Genomic DNA, 11,034 nt, shown 5'->3' with positions numbered 1-11,034 from the left:
TGTTTTCTTTCTACTTTAATGGATATTCATCCCTATTAGGGTAAAGTACCGCGGCTTTGCAATGTATAACATGTGATTTGTTTAAGTTTTGGACACTTGTTTCTATTATATACAATGAAATAATATTTTTCCATCAAAATCTGTTATATCATAAGTAGAATGGCAAGGCAGATAAATTAAACTTGGGTCTTTCCCTTGGTAGGCGGCTACTCATAAAGCTATCCAGTAACTCGGCTGTTTATTGCTGTAGCTATATTTAGAATAGAATTCACACGATTTGCTCGATGTATATCTCCATATCCGAAATCTCGAGGAGCAAGATGTAAATTCGATGTTTTTGATGTTATCTGTGTTGTTAATTTAGATTTAGATGCCATGATTGCAGTACGAAGAATTAATTAATAATTATAGTTAGCGCGATCATTTCGATTTACTGGCATAGCTTTTTAGCAATATATTATTAGCTTCCTCAAAAGGAAAGTATACTGGAAATAAATATTAAAAAATTTAAAGAACGATTGTTTGTTTTTTTTTTACTCTAAAATAATTTTATTCATAATAAGGTTTTTTGTCCCAAAAATAGGAAACGTTGGCTACTGCGGGTTTAAAATAACAAAAGTAGATTGCAATTTATCTTCGGCATACAGCGGACGCTATTCAATCCAAAAGCATTTAAGACGCTAGTGTCGGAGCAGACGAAACGTTATCCTGTTTCTCAATTGGGCAAGGACACTCCGCGCACGAATCGTCCTCGACATAATGACCTGGCATGGGATAACTCATGTGATAAACCGTGTCGCAGGCCATCGGATATTCTGGAGCTTGATATTTGGTCCTTTGAGCCCATGGGAGTTCTTCTTTAGGTTTCGGCGCCCACGTTTGGTATGATAATTTATTTATCGTCTCGCAGTCGATCTTAGTTTCCGGCCTGGACAGAGATCAGCACAGCAAGATCGATTACTAATTTACAATTCGAAACACGGTCGAACACACGTTCGCGAAGAGATTTAAAAGACGGAATAAATCAATAAGACGATAATAGTCGGCGCTGATTAGATGTTGCGCAAACATGTACGTAACTAAATTAAAGCAAAGTCAAAACAATAAAGAAATTGATTACAAAGTCAAGTAAATCTTTTCAAGGCGGAAAGAGTTTCCTCGTGAGAAACCGAGAGTTCCAACTGCATCACAGACGTCCTTTGAACTGTTCGAATTGGATGGACATGTACGTTTCTCGTTTCTCCTCACCTGTAATATTGCATAACGGGCTTGTAGCTGCGAACAGGTTTTATCACGTCGGGTTTTACGTAAGATAATCCGGTAGTTGTGTCTCCCTCCAACGGTACGTCGAGTGTGCGGATATTATCAGAGGGGACGATAAGGTCCGGACGCAACGTCGTTTTTGCTACGTATTCGCAACGGGTCGTTGTTTCCGATTGCATTTTAGCGGTCGCCAACATGGTCCTAGCGCGCGGCACAAATAATTTTCGCTTCTCGGTCCAGACTCGTTGATAGCTCAGCTGCAAGGTAACTCGCGTAATGAGAATTACGAGAGTTGTAAATCGCGGCAGGAACTATCGGTTTTTTATCGCGCGACTCGGGAATAATTACGAAGTCGCACCTTGTTAGTCGTATCGGCGGACATCCTTGCGTCGGGGATAGAGATATTCCCGCAGGGAACAGACGGCACCACGCGCTCCGCTTTACCCGGTAGATAGCTCTCCTTGTAGATGGTTTTATCCGCAAATTCCGCGCCGTAAGGAAATACATACGTCGCGACGGGTAAGAAGGGCTTCGCCACGGAAACTGCATCGTTCTCCATATAGCTCTCGGAATAAGTTGTCTTGCCGCACATCGCGATGTCCGGTGGCCTTCAAACATTCGAATTAATATCATCTTTTATGTTACAGAAAATAAAAGCATGCAGAAAATATTTCTATAATTGTTATATTGTCACGTAACAAGCAAAGAGACAGAAGAATTTTATTTCATATTTAAATTTTTCTAATAGGTATATAAGATATGATTCTATAAGTAATATTCAGATTTATATATATTTTTTACGTTATAGAAAATAATTGTAGAATATATATCTCTATCATTTGGATTTATTACGTTTTTTATTGTTAATAATTTTGTTATTGTCAGGATGTAACACTCGAGTTCACGCGTACTTGTACGTTGGTTTCTGCGTCCAAGGATGAAATTCTTTTTTAACGACGACAAAAGGCTGATAGCTCAGTTTTTGCGTTGTCTCTTTGGTAAGCGGCTGGCCCGACGGACGGTACTTTAATATCGGTTTGAAACTGATCACAGGTTCAATAGGCCCTGGAGAAACGTAGGACAGTCTTGCCATCGTTCTGTCGTCCAACGGAGCTGAACTTGTGCGAATATTTCCACAGGGTATAATCATCTCTGGCCTCTCCACGCGTTTCGCCACGTAATCGTGGCGGACCGTCGTCACAGTTTCCATCATGCCTGTGCTTGTCAGCGGTCTAACAAAATTATTATATTAATCTACTCCAAACTTTATTAGCATGTCTATCGACAATCTTCCAAATTAATCTCTCTTTCTCCTCTGTCTCGTTGTTTTTAGTATATAACAAAGTAAAAGAAACACAAAAAAGTCTCTTCTCTTAAGATATATCTCAAACTTGCTCTGTTGAACTGAAAGACAATAAAGAAACATATGTGTGAATCTTTCTTTGATCCAGGATTTTATGTTCCTAAATCGTCATTTCTCGCAACTCAAGAATTTCGACGTATAATTGCAGACAAAACCGCTGAGAGTTCTTAGACAATATATATATATATATATATATATATATATACACACAGCATATAATTTAAATATCTTCATTCAACGTGGAGATCCTGTATGTATTAGATAAAGTCCTCGTTTTACAATGATGAATAATGACGCTACCATAGATACTTTGTCTTACCTACGTTTCGGTACGATAGGCTCCGCTTTAACGATCTGCCATACGGGTCTGTAGGATAGTTTGTTTGTTGTCTCGTCGAAAAATTTGCCAGTACTTTTTTGAAAGCTTTGAACGGGTCGAATTGGTTGTAGTCGCGCACAACGCGCCGTTGCGCGATCCACATTTAGATAAGACGAGTGATACGTCGTCCTGTCTTCGAATTGCTTCGACGGTACCTTGTATAATCGCTCTGGTGCGAAAGATTTTGCACGTGCAGGCTGCACGTATCTTTTGTACTGTGGTTAGTAACGTAAATATTCAATTTACATAAATATTAATAATTGCCAATAATAATGTGTTGTATATTATACCAGAATATAATATACAATTATGATAATTACAATCGGATATTAACAATTATAAATTATTATGAATACATTAATGATTTGAAATCAACCAAATTATTACAACAAAAAGTTCAACGTTGCGTACGGAATATTAATCATAATAGTAGGTAGTGTTTCAGTAGTATGATAAGAGAATTAAAAATAATTGATTAAAAATTCGTAAGATATTGACGAGACGACGATTACTTTTGTCTTGCATGGACATGCCATCGTTTTGGTACATGACGAGGCTTTCCTCTTTGAACAAGCTTCAACAACCTCCATATATATATTGCAGCTTTTCCCTTTCTCAGATCCCTTTTCTTATCGTATATTGTATATATGTACAACGCACAATTGCATTAATATTGTTCCGCGTAAACAGTGTCTCGCAATAAATATCAAAACGTTCAAAATAATATCTTGGAGTCAAAGTTTCATAACATTTTAAAAACCTGATTAAAATACGCCTGACACATGGTCCAGAACTAACTTCGCGTTATTCTCGTCGTAAGATATGTCGTTGTGATATCAGTTTTGAACTCGCATAGGATTGATTCGCACATGATTCTATTTCTCTCGCGATACGGCGTGTATTACAAAAGAGAAAATAGGCAAAAATACAATTTCATAAAAATTGCGCTAGAAACTCTATTTCGTTTATGTATTCCAGTAGCAATTTGTACTTAATGTACAACTACGTGAAATTCCTGTTTTCAGTACATATGCGACGTGACGTTACATGCGTACCACAAGGATCACAGTTTAATTTCCAAAGAATTTATACATTCCAAAGAATTACATTTAAGTATCTAGCGACCAGCATCGACACCTCACTAGAATAACTAATGCCACCTTCTCAACGCGCGAGAATAGAAGAAAGAAAATATCATATATTCAAGATATTTTTAACTTTCAATTTTCAAGTTGTAGCATGACATTAGTCGTTCTCTAAAGGTATTGATTTATGCACTCCTTTCACGGTACCGATTGGCACAAACTACAATGTGTGTATATATATGTATGTGTGTATGGGTACGTGTGGAAGACACGCGAGAGACATTTCGTACACAACCTGGCCTGTATCTTTTTTTTATGTTCATAAATTATGTATTATAATCTAAATCACATACGCCCTTTTTTTACACTTCGCACATTATGCGCATTAAAAGAAAATGTGTTTTAACATTATATATATATATATATATATATATATATATATATATATAATATTTTACTGTATACAATATATAGTTGTACGAATATCTTATATCCCAATTAAACTGATGGAAAAGAGATTATAAATACAAGACAGTCTAAAAAGGATAACCGCGTTTTCCTGATCAATTTGCAGCCTCACTATAGAAGTAAAACTTAAGAAAGAGAGGTAGAAATATAGGATAAACTTAGAAAAATAAGTAATAACATTTTTCACGGCGGAGAGGACAATGTGACTGACACTGATACCACTGACACACTTATTCGCGAGCACTCCGATTCAAGTCACTCTGATTTTCGTTTTCAACACCAGGAGAAGAACGGACTCTTGTTCTGGAAGCGCTGGGTAAACGTGTCGGAGAATGAAAACAACCGGGGAGCGCCGTTTCCTTTGGCTCTAGAATAAAATGTGTGAAAATTTGTAACATTAATTATTATATATCTAAAAAGAAAAGTAAAAAAAAAATATATATATATACTTTTCCACGATTACAGCCGGCATTTGCACCAATTGCACGGGGCTTTTAGCGTCTTTCAGAGCCTGTTGTAGATTCAAAATTTGGCCGCGCATCACGCTCATTTGCCTATCAAAGTGATGTCGGTCAAAGCCCTTATCTTGCTGCGGAAACAGACGAGCAAATTATGCGTGAAATTATTGTTGCTCGTGTGACGAGCGAAACGCGATACGCCCATTCGCGTCAAATAATACACGCGGCATACTTTAAATAGTTGATACAGATCATCGCAGAGATCCTGTACGAAATTCTGGTCCGAGAGTTGCGGCAAGACTAGCTCTCTGGTGACTTCGCTGAACGGCTGTTTCGCTTGAGTTAACCATGCCCAGTGGTAAGGATAAGCCCTCCAAGAATCCGGATGCTTAAAGGGAAAGGCCAGGCCGTTGTCGATCGCCGCGATCTTCACTTCACCCTGTTCAGATCCGTTCTCGCTAACGCCAGTATCGTATTTGATCAGCCAATTGTCGTTACCTGCAAGCGAGATATTCGTTGCGAGGAAAGAAACTATCCAGCTAACGCTATTACGAATAGAAACGGTTTTATCATTTACCCCTGTCTGTATTTCTGATGATATAATCCAGGATGACCAAACGTTCGAAATGGAGTTGGAAATCTCGACTCAAATGCGCCGGCATGGACTCGCTCTCCCATCGCCTCAGCCAGTAATCGGCGTCCTTGTAACCATCCACGAAGACTTGGAAGGAACCGACCTTCGGCGGTAGACCGATACGATTGAAATGCGATCCCACCGTAGGGAATTGCTCCATGATGGCTTGCTTCATGCGTGCCTTCTGACGATCCAAAGGAGGATAATTGAACACCTCGCTGACGAGTTTCACCACTCTAGTGTTCGGCACGATGCCGAGACCCAGCTTGCGATCGACCAGGCTGGCGCCAGCCTCGCTCAGGTATCCTTGATTCGGAATCAAGCAACTCCTGCCGAAGCAGCACGGACAGCAGAGCTTGTGCATCCACTTTGTCCATTTTGGATTCAACCTGCCGTAAGGTTCCTCGTCTTTTGGCTTGAACACACCTATGATTTTCTGACAAGACAGTACGGAATCATCGTTATTTGCACATTCGCCGTATCATTCGCTGGATCAGAAGTGACAATAGAAGTGCCGAAACTTCTTACTTTCGCGAGCAGGTTAGAAGCTACATCTTACCCCCGTTGGATTTTTTACAAAGTAACTTCCGCTGGAACCCTGGTATATCCTCTCTGGGTAAACCCCATTGTCTATCGCGCATTCAGCCTGCCACACCAGTTCCGAGAACTGTGGATCGTCTACAAATACATACATATATATATATATACGTGAAATGTAATTTCCCACGCGTGATAACAAATATGAAAAACGATGATTCTTCGAAGGTCGCTAGATGTCACGAATCACCAACAGATATACACGGGAGGCCAGGGGACATCGCTGTCCTCTGTCCCACAGCTGAAAACGAACCTGGAAACCTATTGAACGTGACGTCGAGCTCCAAGCGACCGAGGAGAGGCTGGCTCTCCCGGTCGATTCCGGAGGAATCTATGGCTAGGGTTTGGTCGTTGCTCAAGCCGGGAATGAACTCGACGTCGGGGAGCAGGTCAGCCGGCGACGGCGGCTGATCGTTCTGCGATGACAGACGCCGACGGTGGCTGCTACTGCTGCTGCTGCTGACGACGGGCGCGATGGACAGGTCCACCAGCGCGTCGGTGTCCACCAGAGCGGCAGCGGCAGCGGCGGCGGTGGCAGGGCTGGTATTGTTCTGGCTATGGTACTCTCGGTAAGGCACGTGCAGCTGCTGTTGTTCGGAGTCGCTCATCACAGACCGCTCGCTCTCCGATTGTTATCCACCCCGAGCTCGAACTCGGGTCGGGTTTCGTTAACCGAGCCAACGAGCGGACGATTATTATCACTCTTACGACATTCCCGCGTGCCGCCTTCCGCCTGTCAGCGACGCGCGCTCGTTCTCGTTTTCCTCCGGTTGCTGCGATTATACGTGTACACCGTGCCAGCGCGCGAGGAATGCATCAGCATCGTCGTCGATGCGTCATTCGGTTCGGATCGGAACGGCACACGCGTAACGTAGCGTAGTGCGTAGGTAGGCCAGCACGCGCAGCCCGCCGTCGACGTCGAGCGTCGAGGATGATGACAGAGCAGCGCGGGAGGGAGAGGGGACGACTTATCGCGATCTAACCCGATTAACCAAAATGCGGCCCGTCATTCTAGCGGCGGACACTATCAGCTGATAGGATTACCGCCATGTTTGCGCGCTACGTATGTATGCACGTCTCTTTTCTCTCTCTCTCTTTCTCCTTCCTTCTCCATCTTTTTCTCATACTCATATGATCCGCTGCGGTTACCGCTGACCGCATTCGCTACGTCGCGTCGCGGCATCGCCGTGATTGATCCCGATCGATTTGTCGCCGCACGAGCTCTTTGGCTCGATCGTATGTATGTACGTACATCGAATAATCGCGATAGCGCACTCGCCGAGGATCGCACTGATCGCAGTTCGTACTGTTCGTAGCGCAGTGAAATGAATTCGGACTATTCGGAGCTCGCTCGCTTTTTCTGTAAATAATCACGGAATCGTCGTGTCTAAATACTCGCTTATAACGATTTGTAATGACTCCGAAGTTTGTTTTAACCGTTTGAGGAATATACTCCAAAAGGGAGTAAAAAAAAGAATAATGGGGAGCGAAAGGGGGGAGGCATCACGTGTTCACGCGTGTTCAACGCGTGCGAAAAATTAAATGTACACAAAGTTATATTGTAAGATATAAAAATAAAAGGTAATTCTTCAAATATTTAGACACATCCTATGTTCAAAGAAAAATACACAAGTTTATTAGAGAGCATTTACGAAGTGCTCATTTCACTCATTAAAGAATAACAGTGTTGAAAATAGGCAGTTTTCTCTACATCTTTTTAAAACAGATTTATGACGATAGATTACTCAATTTATCTCATTTACCTCGTTTAATATTAAAATAACCCGAAAAATGCAGGAAAATGCACAGGCCAACAGGATCCTCGTGTATTCAAAAATCATTGGACCACGACAGATATATAACATATTTATAAATACGTTATATCGATCTATGCCTAACGTTGTCCTTCAGTCGTTATTAAATGTAGAGTACCAGGCGAACAATAAGATAGAAAATGAAATAAATATCATATGCCTTAAATATATAGATCAACGCTATTAACGGTAAGTTTGAGCAATTAATTTTGTCAAAACTTTTAAAAATTTGCATTATTATCAATTTTTCTTCTAATATCAATATCACGAATTCTTGTCGAATCGGTTGCGCATCCAGTTAATTCTTCGTATTTGAGGATGTGTGCAACGAGAACGGTTTCACGATTTAAAAAGGGATTTAAAAAAAATTTCTTATTCCGCCGTGCGTTGTCAGATGCCCCGTTCTTGAGGGACGTTTCCTCGGTGTCAGGTTCAATCCCTCGTAATTCGTGCCTGGACTGCGCGACGCGTGTCCTGAAAGCACACGCGCTAATTTTTATCTTCAACGTTTTCATTCGAATGATAAGAGGATTTTAAGCGTATCGGAATATTGAAAATATTCCGCGGTAAACCTTTGGAATGCTGCAGCAATCGAGAGTACAAGGGCGAAAGCGGCTTTCCGTCGACCAAGATTTGCTCACGCTTGACGGAGCGCGCGCGGGGAGACAGCCATCCGCTCATATTGTTCCAAGAACTACTAAAGTCCAACAGGGGTGCAGGCCGTGCGGGTAGCTCGCGCAACGGACGATACTTATGCCTGTACCTCCTAAACAAATGTTTGTGTTTGCCTGAAAAAAATTAACGCACTCTCGTGACGTTCGGTTTTAATTTCGCAATGACGCGATTTTAACGAGCAATACCTTCCACCGGAGATGAACGCAATCTCTCGTAAAAAAGTTTATCGTCCGTGCTCTGATCGAGGTTGAAACTAATCTTCGGAGATCGCAATAAAATATAGCGGTTCACAATTGGTACGTTGCTCGCGTCGAAGTCGATGTAAACATTTTTAATTTCTCGAGACACCGCACATTGCTCATTCCTGCATATACCGCCGATTCTCGTGTTCAGCGCGCTGAACAGCGTTCGCAGAGATTTCATTTTTTTGCAGGCACTCCGAATGGACGGTAGACACTGCGATAGATCGGAGAGATCGGCGATGCTTTCGCGATGGATTTGCGTGACCATCAAATACAGCAACGACAACAAAGTGTTGAACACGATGGAGCCATTCGCATGTAAATTGCGGATTAAATGCTTAAATTGAAAAAAAAAAGAAAAATGAAAAAAATAAAAATAATTGACCGCAAGAACCGCGTGCGAAATTTTTATTCAATTACCTTGGACTGCGTCTCAGATTGCGTGTATAATAAACAATTATCACAGAAAATTTCGGAAAATTCATTTGCGTCGAGCGTCCTAGAATTCGAGTTTATTCTCAGTACAAGTTTGCACAAACGATCGAAGGATTTCTCTAATTCTTTGAATTCCTTGTTCTTTTCAATTATATATTGAACTTTCTTAAAAATGCTTCTTTTCCATACTGCAACGCGAGAAGGAATATCGTGAAAGTTGGCAATGAATAAATTTACGAGAAGAATATTTATTGTGTACCAACAGTTTGTGATATTGGAATCTTCGACATTCATCAGTTGCTTTTGAACCAACGGATGAGCTGGCAGATCAGGGACCACCCTTCTTATATTCTCTCTTCTATCGAAAATCTCTGATTTATACGTATTCAATCTTTCAATCTCGTCACTGAAATATATAAATGTAATTATATGTAAATTAATATATCGCCGTTCACGCACAACGAAAATAGTGATTTACTTCAAAAAATTATTTGCGGCATCCAATATCTTCTCCGTCTCCTCGCGAGTCTCCGTCACAACTTTGTATTTTTCCACAATTATATTATTGAAATACTTTATCGCTAAATCTTGCACCGGGCTTATACATGGGGCGTTCAACAATTCTCCTTGAACTGAAGAAACCAACTTGGATAAGTAACACGGATTGGCACGAAAATACAATACTTTTCTTCGTACATTTGGTACGTCGTACGTACGTTCTCTTTTGATATAGGTCTTGAGAGCGAGTTGCGATAGCTTCCACATAATAGTTTGAAACTTGGTTCCCGCCGACTGGATCAAATGGGACATTAGTATCGTCGGGAAATTAAGATCGGGATTGTCTTGCGATAACAGGCACAGGAAGTTTTTCATCTCGACGCGATATGTTGCTTCGTCTTTCTTACACAAGATCGGCCACCTGACCATTCGTTTAAACAGTTTTGCGTCATATACAGTTGACAGATAATGCGACACATGTAGGAATCCCACCGTATTAGGCTTGTCAAACATATCCTTTTACAAAAGAATGTGGCATTAGAAATTTTTAGCTCAGTTATAATACATATATACGAAATAAAGATTTGTATCTTCGAGAAATGCTTTCGTACCTTTTTGAAGTGCCGCTGAAACTCTAAGGACGGCGGTACAATTTGTGCCAGCAAAGATACATTTTTGTAAAACGATGAACTAATGACTGCAACTTGAGTTTCTTTTAATCTACTCATTGCGTACACGTGAATTCTGCAGTCAGCTTCGTCCGTGGTATTTAACGCCATCAGGCATGTTTAATCTATATAAATACATATGATTGTTTAAAATATCTTGCTATTACAATGTTTGTATACAATAAACACGGTCGTACTTACATGAGATTCGCCCTTTGTCGCTTGTGGCGCGTTTCCCTCTTTCACCCCGGCGCCAATGGGCGCGTTGCGCGTTCAGCAGACCAAGACCAAGCTGCTGAGTAGCAGTCGAACCACGCAACGCAGTTATGTCTGCCGAACGCGGCCATCATAAGTACGCTTATTGATGAGTTTTCGAACGCAAGAGCGACGTTTCGCGACACGGTAGTGACATCTTGCGTGGTGAGCAGTAGACGGAACGAAATTTGACAACCGAT

At 41.2% G+C, this 11,034-nt stretch overlaps 3 protein-coding genes and 1 long non-coding RNA gene across 7 annotated transcripts; 1 reads left to right on the top strand and 3 right to left on the bottom strand.

Annotated features, from left to right (window-relative positions):
* Positions 1–143: 143 nt before the first annotated feature.
* Positions 144–2,476, bottom strand: LOC143899943 (uncharacterized). Its single transcript, XM_077410771.1, has 4 exons — positions 2,175–2,476; positions 1,622–1,871; positions 1,249–1,520; positions 144–928 (listed from the first exon to the last, which is right to left on the bottom strand). The coding sequence occupies exons 1-4, from the start codon at positions 2,474–2,476 to the stop codon at positions 673–675; spliced, it is 1,080 nt and encodes a 359-aa protein (XP_077266897.1). The 3' UTR covers positions 144–672.
* On the top strand, positions 922–2,600 carry LOC143899947 (uncharacterized). Its single transcript, XR_013257634.1, has 3 exons — positions 922–1,225; positions 1,911–2,011; positions 2,149–2,600. It is a non-coding gene; the product is annotated as an uncharacterized LOC143899947 (long non-coding RNA).
* Positions 2,601–3,863: 1,263 nt separating this feature from the next.
* On the bottom strand, positions 3,864–7,314 carry Pi4kiialpha (phosphatidylinositol 4-kinase II alpha). The gene is made up of 6 exons (XM_077410759.1): positions 6,501–7,314; positions 6,210–6,328; positions 5,594–6,086; positions 5,249–5,514; positions 5,008–5,147; positions 3,864–4,925 (listed from the first exon to the last, which is right to left on the bottom strand). The coding sequence occupies exons 1-6, from the start codon at positions 6,853–6,855 to the stop codon at positions 4,832–4,834; spliced, it is 1,467 nt and encodes a 488-aa protein (XP_077266885.1). The 5' UTR covers positions 6,856–7,314; the 3' UTR covers positions 3,864–4,831.
* A 544-nt stretch (positions 7,315–7,858) lies between these two features.
* LOC143899933 (uncharacterized) lies at positions 7,859–10,920 on the bottom strand. 4 transcript variants are annotated; one of them, XM_077410750.1, is made up of 9 exons: positions 10,781–10,917; positions 10,523–10,704; positions 10,130–10,427; positions 9,892–10,045; positions 9,677–9,819; positions 9,399–9,601; positions 8,922–9,315; positions 8,634–8,849; positions 7,859–8,550 (listed from the first exon to the last, which is right to left on the bottom strand). In XM_077410750.1, the coding sequence occupies exons 2-9, from the start codon at positions 10,688–10,690 to the stop codon at positions 8,420–8,422; spliced, it is 1,707 nt and encodes a 568-aa protein (XP_077266876.1). In that variant the 5' UTR covers positions 10,691–10,704; positions 10,781–10,917; the 3' UTR covers positions 7,859–8,419. The 4 variants fall into 4 exon arrangements, with proteins under 4 accessions (XP_077266876.1, XP_077266877.1, XP_077266873.1 ...); XM_077410751.1 differs by having other exon boundaries at positions 7,859–8,535; positions 10,781–10,915; XM_077410747.1 differs by having other exon boundaries at positions 9,399–9,819; positions 10,781–10,920.
* Positions 10,921–11,034: the final 114 nt, after the last annotated feature.

The sequence above is a fragment of the Temnothorax americanus genome, unplaced genomic scaffold (genome assembly GCF_048541705.1).
Source record: "Temnothorax americanus isolate GAGA-0224 unplaced genomic scaffold, ASM4854170v1 Scaffold29, whole genome shotgun sequence".
Classification (NCBI taxonomy): domain Eukaryota; kingdom Metazoa; phylum Arthropoda; class Insecta; order Hymenoptera; family Formicidae; genus Temnothorax; species Temnothorax americanus.
This window is presented reverse-complemented; position numbering and strand designations above follow the sequence as displayed.